Source organism: Podarcis melisellensis, assembly GCF_964234715.1.
Source record: "Podarcis melisellensis genome assembly, chromosome: 1".
Taxonomy (NCBI): Eukaryota; Metazoa; Chordata; class Lepidosauria; order Squamata; family Lacertidae; genus Podarcis; species Podarcis melisellensis.
This window is the reverse complement of record NC_138528.1, coordinates 39,848,874-39,861,335: the sequence shown is the minus strand read 5'-3', so window position 1 is coordinate 39,861,335 and position 12,462 is coordinate 39,848,874. Positions and strand designations below refer to the sequence as shown.

Sequence of the window (12,462 nt, the reverse complement as noted above, 5' to 3'; positions counted from 1 at the left end):
AAAAATGGTTTTAACAGTTCCTCGTGGCTTTGAGCTGGAAAATTGTACCTGATGCATCAGAACCTCAGTTCCTGTTTCCCAGGGATCAAATGTTACTGTATATAGGCATTTGGGAATTCTGTCGACTGAACAATGGGGTTGCTGAAGATGTGATTTACAGTGGTACTGCAATATGATCTGGTTTTAAAGTCTGTGCAACTTAATGTTGCTAGCCATAAATATTTGAATATGTTTATAATATTCAGTGCTCAGGCTAGAGAACGTGGATGTAACTTAAGTGGTTGTGTAACTCTTGGGGAAGTAATAGGGGAAGGACAGCTAACTACTTCTAATGTACCAAATGGAGACCATGGGAATTGTTTCCCTAAAGTCACCTTCCCCAGAAACACTAACCTTATTTATGGCTTTTCTGTCTCCTGTCCTCTAAATGGGCAGGAAACACAAGAGAGTCAAATAAAATAAAATTAAAATTAAAGCAAGCATTTAAAAGGGGTCAAAACACAAAAACAATAAAACTCAGTGAAACATCTCAAGCAAATTCAAGAACAAATGTAATCTTGCACATCCCTTGCGACAATACCCCTCTCTGTGTGCACCTTTTGGAGCAGTGTATGGGGCAGCCAGAACCATAGCTGTCAACTTACAGATTTGAAAATAAGGGACCTGCAGCCTCACCTGTTCCAGGCACTCCAGTCTTCCTGTCCTCCTGCAGTCTGGTCAAACTCATGCTGGTAGCTTCGAGAACACTGTCCAACCAACTTTGTAACCAGAGGTTCAACTGAATAGAATCTGAATCACATGCACCACAAGGCCTATGCAGCCTCAACTTAAGATGGCTCCCCGGCCTAGCTTTGCACTGCAAAGTTTGCAGCAGCACATGCAACAAAATGGCATCCAGCATTCAAAAAACTCCTCAGCTTGCATTAACTAGCCACACACAAGGCATGCAAGCTCCACCTCCCAGTCGTTCTTAGACTTCTTATTGGGTGAGCAACACAGCCAAGCAACACAGTTGGAGCCTCCCTCCTCCCTGGCCGGCAGGGAGGGAGGGAGAGGAGCTGCTTCCTTTAAAATTTAAGGGACATCATTTAAGGGACATCCATCAATAAGGGACAGCAGTGGGACATAGCACTGGAATAAGGGACTGTCCCTTCAAATAAGGGACACTTGACAGCTATGGCCAGAACCTCCAAATAATAATGGCACTTCTGGATCATATCAAGGAAGCCTGCTTCTTGCCATGGCCAGATGTCTCTGGAAGTCCACAGAGAGGTCATTACAGAAAGTCACCCACTGTTTGTCCCTATTTAGAAGAGAAAAACAACTACCAAACTTTTAGAAGACACCTGAAGGCAGCCCTGTTTAGGGAAGCTTTTCATGTTTAATAGACTACTGTATTTTAATATTTTGTTGGAAGCCGCCCAGAGTGGCTGGGGAAACCCAGCCAGATGGGCGGGGTATAAATAATAATAATAATAATAATAATAATAATAATAATAATAATAATAATTAGGAGTCCTGTGAGGGCAATGGAACTATGGTAGTTAGATCAAGGCTCCAGGGCATGGATTCTATGCAAATCCTCAGTGCCCCATGACTCCAAAATGTAGCACAATAACTTGAGGGAAGGTAAGGGATGCAGGAATATAGGATCTGCAGCTACCCAGAAAACAATGCTGCCCAACCCCACTAAAATATGAGTAAAGATCAGTATCGCACAGAGGGTCAGTTTTTGTTTTACATTTGGTATCTGGTGAATGTAAGAACATAAGAAATGCCATGCTGGATCAGACCAGAGGTGCATCTAGTACAGTGTTTCTCAACCTGTAGGTCCCCAGATGTTGTTGGACTACAACTCCCATCATTCCTAGCCAGCATGACCAGTGGTCAGGGATGATGGGAGTTGTAGTCCAAAAACATCTGGGGACCCACAGGTTGAGAACCACTGATCTAGTACATCATCCTGCTCTCACAATGGCCCACCAATGGCAAGCCTGCAAGGAGGACCTGAACACAACAGTCCTCTCCCCACCTGATCCAGATACGTATGAAACAGGCCTTGCATCGCTTGAGGGGGGCACATGTGCATCCGACTTGCTCCTTTTCCATAGCAAAATACACTAAGGTGGCAAACTGGGGAAAGGTTGGTGGTTCTTTTGGATATTTGACCAAAAAACCCAATTACTTACTTGAAAGCCTGGGCTATTCTCAACAATTTTCATTGGTGTATTTTAAACCACAGAGCCTAGGACTTGCTGATCAGGTCGGTGGTTCGAATCCCCATGACGGGGTGAGCCCCTGGTGCTCGGTCCCTGCTCCTGCCAACCTAGCAGCTCAAAAGCACACAGTGCAAGTAGATAAATAGGTACTGCTCCAGCGGGAAGGTAAACTGCGTTTCCGTTTGCTGCTCTGGTTCGCCAGAAGCGGCTTATTCATGCTGGCCACATGACCCAGAAGCTGTACTCCGGCTCCCTCGGCCAATAAAGCGAGATGAACGCTGCAACCCCAGTCGGTCACGACTGGACCTAATGGTCAGGGGCCCCTTTACCTTTACCTATCTGTACACAAGGATAGAATGTAAAAAGAAAAAAAGGAAGCTGCCAAGAACACCACTGCTTTGTGTATGTATGCCAAAAAACACACCACAGCTCACTTTAGAAAGGTGTAATGTATGCAGAGGTGGGCGACCAAGATGATAAAGGTTCTGAAAACCAAGACTTATGAGGAGGGGTTGAGGGAACTGGGTATGTTTGGCCTTGAAAAGAGGAGACCAAGATTGGATATGATAGCCATCTTCAAATATCGAAAGGGCTGTCTCATGGAAGATGCAGCAAGCTTGTTTTCTCCTGTGGCGGGTAGGACCTGAATGGCCTCAAGTCACAAGCAAGGAGATTCTGACTAAACACCAGGAAGAACTTTTTAACTGTAATAACTCTTCAACAGTGGGACAGATTCCCTTGGAACGTGGTAGATTCTCTTTCCTTGGTTTTTAAGCAGAGGTTGGATGGACATCTGTCAGGGATGCTTTAGCTGAGATTTTTGCATTGCAGGGGGTTGGACTAGATTGCCCTCAGGGTCACTTCTACAATTTTATTATTTTATGCAAAGCAGTAGGCCCATGTTGCTGAATCCATCTTAATGCTACACAATTCTGAAAGGTACTCTTCTGCACCAATATTTTCCTCTTTCCCTGCTCTGAGCCATCCCAAAAGTGAAATACAAAAACACATGACATATCTCCCTTTAATTTCATGATAGTTTTAATCAGGTAATTGCAGGAAAACATTGAAACTTAAATCTGTTTTATGATATTATCCAGTATGGCAACTTACAAAGGGTATGATAACAAAACAGTTAAAACTCGTATGTGTATTTACATTATGTCCTCAAGGTAACCAGCTATATTCTTATACATAGAAAGAAATACATCTATGGCATGGAATTAAAACTTAAACCTACATCATTTAGTAGAAAGAGATAGCAATTAATATTTTAATGGAAATAATATACAAGTGAGGCACTTTTTTGAGGTCAATAGGGTGGAAAGCAAATTGCACTAAGCAAAATATTCACAAACAAGAGGGAGGAAAAAACCCTATGTACAGATTATGCTGCAGCTCCCAATACAAAGTTTTCCCCACTAGGTTTTGTTTTAATTTTCAAAGCTAACCACAGCTATTGCAATTAAGATGCTGGGGGGGGGGGCAGGGAGATGCCATTTAAATGCTACTTCATCAGTGCACCAAAAAGCATATGCAAGTTTTAACCACCAGGCTGCCAACTTTAATAGTACTAATTGGAATACTAAACCATCTCCTTTATTCTTCTCCCTCAAGAGTGTGTGGACCACTGTAGACTCCATATATACAGTGTTCTATGTTCTCTGGAGATTGAAAGACCAACACAAACATTGTGTATTATTTACAGGGGAAGTTCTCGAGGTTTTTCTTCCTTGTACACACATACAGGATTACTCACAGAAAGATTATAGAAGAAAAATGGGAATGTTGCATTCCAGCATGCAAAAATATCTGAAATTGCTGTTTGAAAGTGTGGTTTGGTCAATACAGAAGTCTGTGCTCTAGATCTAAATTTGCTTTGAACTTGGGCACCACTTTTAAAGTAACTGCATCCTCTGAGACCTTCTGACCCAGCAAGAATAAGTCTCTTCCACAGGCGAGATTGCAGGTAATGAAGCTGCTTTATGCAAGGATCTGTATACACTAGGGCACAAATCTTAACATTGGTTCTGAAGGAGGAACAGAACAAGATTTCTCAAAAAATCATGCAAATTCAAAATTCTGTTGGGATGAGAAGGTGATGGTAAAGGTGAAACTACCTCCAAACAACTTTAATGTGCAACGGCTTAGGGGCCCAGAACATTCAAGTGCCCCAGGTGTTGGCTGGTGGGAAAAATACACACACTTCACACTTACTGAACACAATGCATTCCCAGGAAATTGTTAGGCAAGCACTCACACAGTGAGCTGGCGATTTCCATTTCCTATGGGAACATTTCTAATCCGTAATCTCTCTCCCCTCTGCCCAAAATGGCTGCAGCCAACCAGCAAAATAGAGCATAGCTGTCAATGTTTCCCCTTTTTAAAGGGAAATTCCCTTATTCCAATTAGGATTCCTCGCAAGAAAAGGGAAAAGTTGACAGCTATGAAATAGAGACAAATGAAAAACTGATCTGTCTGCACTCTCCCTGCATGGTTTCTTCCCAAAAATGGCTGCCGTAGACCAGAACAGCACAAACATGTAAGGAAGTGGGCAAACTCCAGCTATTCAAATATCTGACTCAGCTGTGCATAACTGTGTCTAGGTAAGTGAATTTTTGCATAACAAGCAGGTGGATAGCAGGACACATGTGGTACAACTCATGACTGTTTTCATTCAAGTTCAAGGCCCTAAGTTTGAGAACTACTGGCCCAGAGATTTCTATACGAAACAGAAACGTAGGCTTTTGTGGGGATTTTTTTTTTTTTTTACAACAAAATAATATAGAAAAGTTAAAGGCTCACTGTTTTGCAAGGTGGGATATAATCTTCTAAACTTTCAAGAATGGCTCTTCTGGAATAAGACCAACAATGGCAATTAACAGGATGGGGGGTGGGGTGGGGAGGAACCAGAAACTTCCAGCTATTGTTTTATTTTGGTCTGGAACATTTGCATTTCCACAAAGCCTGATAGTAAGAATGTCTTGTTTTACACTACTGGACTTTCAATGGGACATGTTTATTAATTCAATTGTGTCTAAAACAATTGCAATTGCTGAAATTGCAAGGATCTCTTTCCATCCCCTATTTTGGCATTTATGTCTTAAACAACTATCAGATAAAATGTGTGTGTGTGTGTGTGTATAGGCTGCATGAATAAACTTATGTTTCCTAAATCATGGTTGTCCAGTAGGTGGTACCCTAATGTTATAGCTAGCTGCTTTCACCTCAGACAGAACACTCCTTTCAGGTAGCACCTTTTAGGAGGCTGAAACCTGAACATCCTTCAGCAATTACTGCACATGAGTTGATATAGGCTTGGAGAAAAGTCCCTCATTACATTACACCTTAAAAGGCACCTGAATTTACATGCTTTACAGTAAACCTTCAGGGTGAAAAGATAAAATGCACAAAGGGGCCACAATCCGATTTAAGGACAAAAACATTTAAGTGCACTGAAATCCATGAGATTCAACAAAACAACTCCATGGCAGATTCTGTGAATTAGAATTAGTGGATTGAGAAGTGACGATTCAATGGTTTGTTCCAGGAAGATAGAGCCATACATCATTTCTTCGTTTAATCACTGGCATCCCCAGTTAAAAAAGCACCTCAGTTAGCAGAGCTGAGCAGCAGGTCTGCCTGAGATCTTGAAAAATGACCACTAATTTGAGCACAGAGATGGATCTGACTCCCTATAAGGCAACTTCATATGTGAGTTGGCCACAGTTAGTTAAGAAATTCCCCTGTTAAAGCAAAAGCCTAAACATACAAATGTGGCCGACATCACACAATCCATGAAACCAGATACTGAACCGATGCAATTACTTCAAATTAGATCAGTTGCAAATAACACAACCTATATACCAGTATCCATATTAATTTGTATTTTTTTTAAAAAAAACAAAATAGGAATAATATTTCTTCAAGAGTAAAGGATAGTAAATGTTTAGCAGCAAAGTGGTTAAATATATACTGAAAATATTAACGCACATATTCAGCAATTTTTTTTAAAGCATATAAGGTTTCACTACTACAAGAACCAAGAGTTGCACTATGTCGATGAGTGCTCATAGAAAATGGTTAGATTTGTCTCTTCCCAAAGTACGCACATACGCACACATACACACAAAGTTCCAAAGGACTTTTCTGTACAGCCAGCAAGTTCTTTTCTTGGGTTGTTGATACCATGCTCCATTTTTAATTAAAAGCATAATGTTTTAGTAAATGCTATATCACAAGATGCAGGTCCTATGTCAACAGTGAAATGCAGGTTACGAATCTCTGTCTCGTTTTTGTTTGTTTATTCGGAAAAAAGGTTAACAGTCTATCTAGGCAACCAAGTTTAGCTCAATATGTGAAGCATGAAAGTCTTCTGGAGCAGCAGCTCTCAAATATATAAAAGGAAAGGATTTAAAGAGATTGCTGCTACAGTGTCGTGTTTGCTGACTTCGGTTATCCATACAGGCTTTTTTTTAAAGTACAAAACTAGAAAGGAGCTCTTAACTTCTATAGTTATCAATATATTTGTCTTCTTTTCAATGTGAAATAATACTTCAAGATGATCTATGTACATAACGTTGTCAGTTCAAGCTGTCATATAAATATAAATGTTTTCTTTAAAAAAGTATTTTACAGATAGTGTTATATACAGTTGTTCAGTTTGATACCTGGGCTCTGAGAAGAGGAGGGGAAGGAAAGATCCCTGTGATTGAACATGGTCTTCGGAAGAAAATAAACCAAAACATTTCACTGGGGGGAAAAATGCATAGAAATAAAAGAAAAGGTAGTGTGCAATTATAATTTTAATCATAAGAGCATATTAAACACATGGTTTTTCCCCTCCACCCATTAACGAATTTGAATGAATGACTGCTTCACTGCTTTAGAGAGTTTTATTAATTAAAAACCTGTATACTCAGCTATGTTATATGATGGATGACATTTAGAAATTTCCCCAAATTGGTATTTAGAACACATAGCCAAATGTTAAGTTAAACATTCATTATTAATATGCTACAACAAAGACAAAATAAAACCCACTTCCATTCACAAGAAATTCATTTGCTTTTCCCTACCTGGGTTATAGTTTGATATATGGAGTATTGTAAATTTCTGATAGGCCAAATAAGATTAGAATAATGGATGCTTTTTTGTTCCTTTGCTAGTTTGAAGTAATAATTGGTACCAAGTTGAATTGCATGATAAATATATATATATATTATGACAATTATCTTGTTGTAATTTTCTTTCCCCAAACATTTGAAATCAAGGAAACCCTAGAAGAAAATTTGCTGGTTGAGAAAGGAAAAAAACTCCTTTGCCATTTCGCTGAATACAGAGTAATTTATATATAAAAATAAATGTTATGTTCTTATAAGAGCATTAGACAATTACACCTGTGCTTAACAAAACATTGGTCATTCAAGACTACAATAATTAATATTTTAAAGGCTTTCAGATTATCAGAATGTACAGAGAGAACTCAATACAAAAATGTAGCTGAAGGGAAACAAGACTGAAAATATTGATTTGTCCATTTTGAATAGAAATGCTACTAAGTTAACTAGTTAAATATTGAGAAATACTACCATGGAATGTGACTGGAAATGTGGTCCATAACTGTGTTGCAACTGGAAAGGGGAAGGAAAGTTTAATAATTCGTACCATATATTTTGTTAAATATAAACATTTGTTATTTGTACATAAAGTTGTTTCCAAAAAACTATTTATAAGCAATTTAGTTGCATTTAAAATCAATTTAGTTTCTTGCAGTCGCCAAGTTTTAAACTTTCCTTAGTTTTAAATCAGCTCTCGCTACTGCAGGTTTAGTTAAATTTTCTGCTAAATAGATTCTTTCAACAGCCCCCATCACCTAACCTCAATATGTACAAATTGCTGAAGTTGATCCCTTATAGTACGGACTGCAGTTTATACTTCTTTCAACCACCAATCGTTAAGAAAAGGCTTTCCTTTCGCAAGAACTCCCGACACAACTTGCACCATGCACTTAAAAGCAGATCATTTGGCGTGGCCAGCATTCCCACAATGCAACAAGTTCTGATGCTTCTTTCAGAATTGACCTCTCATACACGACAGGTTTCCCCCTTCTGCTTGCCAAATGCTTCCACGAGTTAGATACTTCCTGAAAATTAAAGACGTTGTTAGCCCAAACTTGGTACCGGACTGGTTCATCCAGCCGCTTTATGCTTCCCTCCGCAGCATCCACAGACCTCACCACAATGGTGGCACGCTCTTAAGGGGAGGTAGCAGCACATACACGGCGCAATGAAAGACAACGTGACAAGGGCGAGCCATCGCAAGCAGAACTTGTCGTCGCTAGTGTCACAAGAGCAGGGATCAGAGAAATCCCCCTCCGAGTCTGACATACAATGGTAGAGCATGCTCTCAGCACAAAGCATGCAGCTAACTTGGTAGATGCATCTCTTGATGGGATCGGGAGCGTCCTGGCATTTGCCCCGGCCATTCTCTTCGTGATTAAACCTTTCCTGGCAGTATATGCAGCGAGAGCGCTCCCCGTCCTCTTTCCTCCTTTTCGACTTTTTCAATTTGAAGGAGGAAGGCTGCGTTTTCAGTACCACAGAACACTTGGAATCTTTTAGCGAATTCAACTTAGTTCCGTCCCCGGAAGGGTACAGATAGTCTGGTTTTTTACTATCTGCCTTGGGACACTGCAGCGAGGCGTCCCCTTCATCCCTATCCAAGTCATTTTTCCACATGTCTGGGTGCCTATAGTCTGCATAGCGGCGTATTAAAATGTCACGAGGGTTTATTCGAACAATTTCTTCGTCGTCCTGAAAACTGACATTCCTGACTGGCTTCAGGGGTATCTGAAAGGGAAGCAAAAGACACTTTGTATTACACACAAGTGTGACAGAATCTCTCAGCACAAGCTGATGATTTAAGTACCAGAGAACTTTATTGTCAGGAGGTTTCAGCCTTGTTTTCCGTAAACTGAATTGAAGAGTTCCTGACAAAGATGATAGGCAGAGTAATCCAAATGGTGTGTGTGTGGGGGGATGTTATTGAGGGTCAGAACCCAAAATGGATGAACTGCCATTTCCCATCCGGGCTTGCATTGGTAAGAAGAAAGTGGTGGTGGGTGCATTTTCCTCTTCCTGTTCAGTACAATGATTCCTACAATTCATGGGTCACCCTCCTTGGAATCACAGGATTGCAGCTTCATGAAATCTATTCCTATTTAATGCTTATTAGGCACCTTAACAATTAAATGCTATACAAAGGTATTCACAGTCCTGAACATCCCTCCCTTAAATGCCCATCGTAGGTCACCTAAGACATGAAATAAATGAGGAGATGAAGCAAATGAAAAACAAAAACCCTGAAGAAAAGAGGGTGAGTGCAAATTGGGGGTGGGAGGGAAAGAGTTGACAAGTAATAAAATTGCATGATAACAAGTTGAAGAAGTACTGCCAGTATCAGAAGGGAATTCAAAACTGGAACAGGATGAAGAGAGAAAAAAACACACACACACACACACACACACACACACACACACACACACACAAGTGTCTTGCTGGCAGGGCACTGGGTAGGCAGTTAATCTGCCTTTATTTCCTCCACTGCCACCTTTTGGGTTGATTTGGACAAAAAGGATGGGTCTCAGAAAAGGTAGTGTCTAGTAAAGAGCAGGAATTTCAAAAGCAGAAATTATTCAACTCACAATTCTGCTTTAACAATATGAAGTAGGATTTGCGAATGCAACACAACACTCTGAGATAATTGTGAAGCAGACCATTTTCAAACATGGGTGAGACTCAAAAAAGTCTCCAAATGACAAAGAAGTCGAGAATTAGGAACTCAGGTGATCCATGCTTCTGAAATTCTTGGAACTAGCCCCCAAGTGCAATTCTGTGCATATCTACTCAGAAGTAAACCCCATTGAGTTTAATAGGACTTACTCTGGGTAGGTGTGACCAGGATTTCAGGCTGCCTGCAAAAAGTGGTTAATTTTAAATCATATTGCAAAGGGTGGAGGATTTCTTACAGGTGTAGAAATAAAAGCCACTTTGCAACTCATGCCTGAATTATTTCAAAATGCTTTTTGAAGAAGCAGTCCTTGATTACTGAAGTACTTGCTTAACAAACACATTAACACTTGTGGTGAGAACTTGTAGCCAGTACCAAAGAAGTTGCTCACTTTGCTGGCACCAATGGAAATCCACAAAACCAAGACAGAAATAACTTTTCCATAACCTTCTAAAGGATCGGCCAGCGATGACAGAAACATCTTTCACTATTAATGAAAATAAGTTTGCTATAAAGTTTTAGTTTATGAGCAAAGATTAAAAAGCAAACAATCCTTTCCCATCCCTGCCAAGGGCAAAAACAAGACACTCCATTATAGGGCAGAGCAAACTTCTGCTGGAATATTTGAGATTCAAAATGGCTTGGCTCAAAGTAATAAAAATTGTAATCGGTCACCCTTGCCAATGGTTAAAACTGTCTAAACAACTAGAGCAAGCTAAATAGGGAAATCTTTGAAATCTAAGTAGCAGATCACTCTAAAATAAAACAGAGTAATGCAAGCCTAAGCTTCAGTAATAGATTGTTCTGGGCTTTAACTCTGCAACCTTGGGGGGGGGGGGGAAACAAAGTCAGGAAAAGGAGAGATCAGGCTGAAGTCAGGCAAAAGCTACTTTGCACAAAACATTTTTTCTACATGGGTGTACAGTACAATGGTGTAGGCAACCCCCCCAAAAAAACCCTTGGGTGGTGGTGTACACTGTAATGCTGGAGTACATTTGAAGAGCTGCAAGTAGTAGCATTCACATATATAAATCTTACAAAGTAAACATATGTGATCTTTGCGCACCTGCACATGAGAAATTTCTCTAACCCATGTATACTCAGGTGAGAGAAAATCGTATGCCTATATCTGAGGTACTCCAGGGTACCTGGGTGCCACAATACAGAATCGTGGGTAGAAGAGGCATAAGATCAACTACAAGGTTAGAAAAGTATAATATTAAATTTATCATGGAGTGCTCTATTTTCACCACAAAGGATTTTAGAGGCTTGACAATAAAAAAAAAACAATTCATGAATTTAAATGCCAGCAGACATTTTTCTTCTTTCCACCTAAAATCATAACAATAAACCAACAAAACCAGGGCCTGACTTTGCTTACTAGCCAGCTGTGGTCTGTGGCTATCATTGACCTCTCCTCTCCTCTTGAGAATTTGGGCCAGGAGGTCTTGTATTGTTCTGGGCTTTGCTGAGGGCAGAAGCAGTGTGTGTGGCCAGTTCTGCTTCTGCTTGCTCCAGAGCTGAACACAACATGAGACCATCTTGGCTGTGAGTCTTGGAAGACCCGCTCCCGCCTTGCAGGCCTTTTCCCACCTGGCCCAAGAGGGCAGGGCCCTGGCTGACTCCAGCTACAAAAGCAGAAGTTTTTGTTGGGGGCGGGATTTTTTGTTTTATCTTTATTTTAGATATTGTGATTTATGTGGAAATTGTATTTTTGTTATCTTGTAAGCTGCCTTGAAGGGACACAGGTGGCGCTGTGGGTTAAAGCCTCAGCGCCTAGGACTTGCTGATCGAAAGGTCGGCGGTTCGAATCCCTGCTGCGGGGTGCGCTCCCGCTGCTCGGTCCCAGCGCCTGCCAACCTAGCAGTTCGAAAGCACCTCCGGGTGCAAGTAGATAAATAGGGACCGCTTACCAGTGGGAAGGTAAACGGCGTTCCCGTGTGCAGCTCTGGCTCGCCAGAGCAGCGATGTCACACTGGCCATGTGACCCGGAAGTGTCTCCGGACAGCGCTGGCCCCTGGCCTCTTAAGTGAGATGGGCGCACAACCCCAGAGTCTGTCAAGACTGGCCCGTACGGGCAGGGGTACCTTTACCATTACCTTTAAGCTGCCTTGAGCATGGCTTGAACTGTGGAGAGCCAGCAGACAAATGAAATTAGGTATATGCATATTCTTTCTATCCTCCTATGAGCCTGGAGGGAAAGGGAGACGCTGGGGGCCTTTTTCTCTGGCAAATGGATTTTTTGAGACCTCATAAAATATCCCTTGACTGACAAAAATGGGACTATTTGCTGGGGAGTCTTCCCTGGCTGCTGTAATTTTTTAAAATAAGAATTTCTACTGCTCAGGTGGAAAACAGAAGATGAGCTTTGTGAAGTGAAGGATTCTTTGGGTGGAGGAGAGGAAGAAATCAATGTCCAGAGCAGGAAGTGGGTGGGACTGTGACACAGCCC

At 41.1% G+C, this 12,462-nt stretch overlaps 1 protein-coding gene and 1 long non-coding RNA gene across 2 annotated transcripts in view; both read right to left on the bottom strand.

Moving 5' to 3' along the window:
• The window catches only part of LOC309356515, a 325,551-nt gene that overhangs the window by 30,564 nt on the left and 282,525 nt on the right, over window positions 1-12,462 (bottom strand). The window lies entirely within an intron of this gene.
• The window catches only part of SPRED1 (sprouty related EVH1 domain containing 1), an 87,131-nt gene continuing 77,911 nt past the window's right edge, over window positions 3,243-12,462 (bottom strand). The window contains exon 6 of the mRNA XM_081887171.1: window positions 3,243-9,070. Within this exon, the coding sequence (XP_081743297.1) occupies window positions 8,411-9,070 (660 nt within the window). The 3' untranslated portion in view covers window positions 3,243-8,410. The remainder of the gene's footprint in view (window positions 9,071-12,462) is intronic.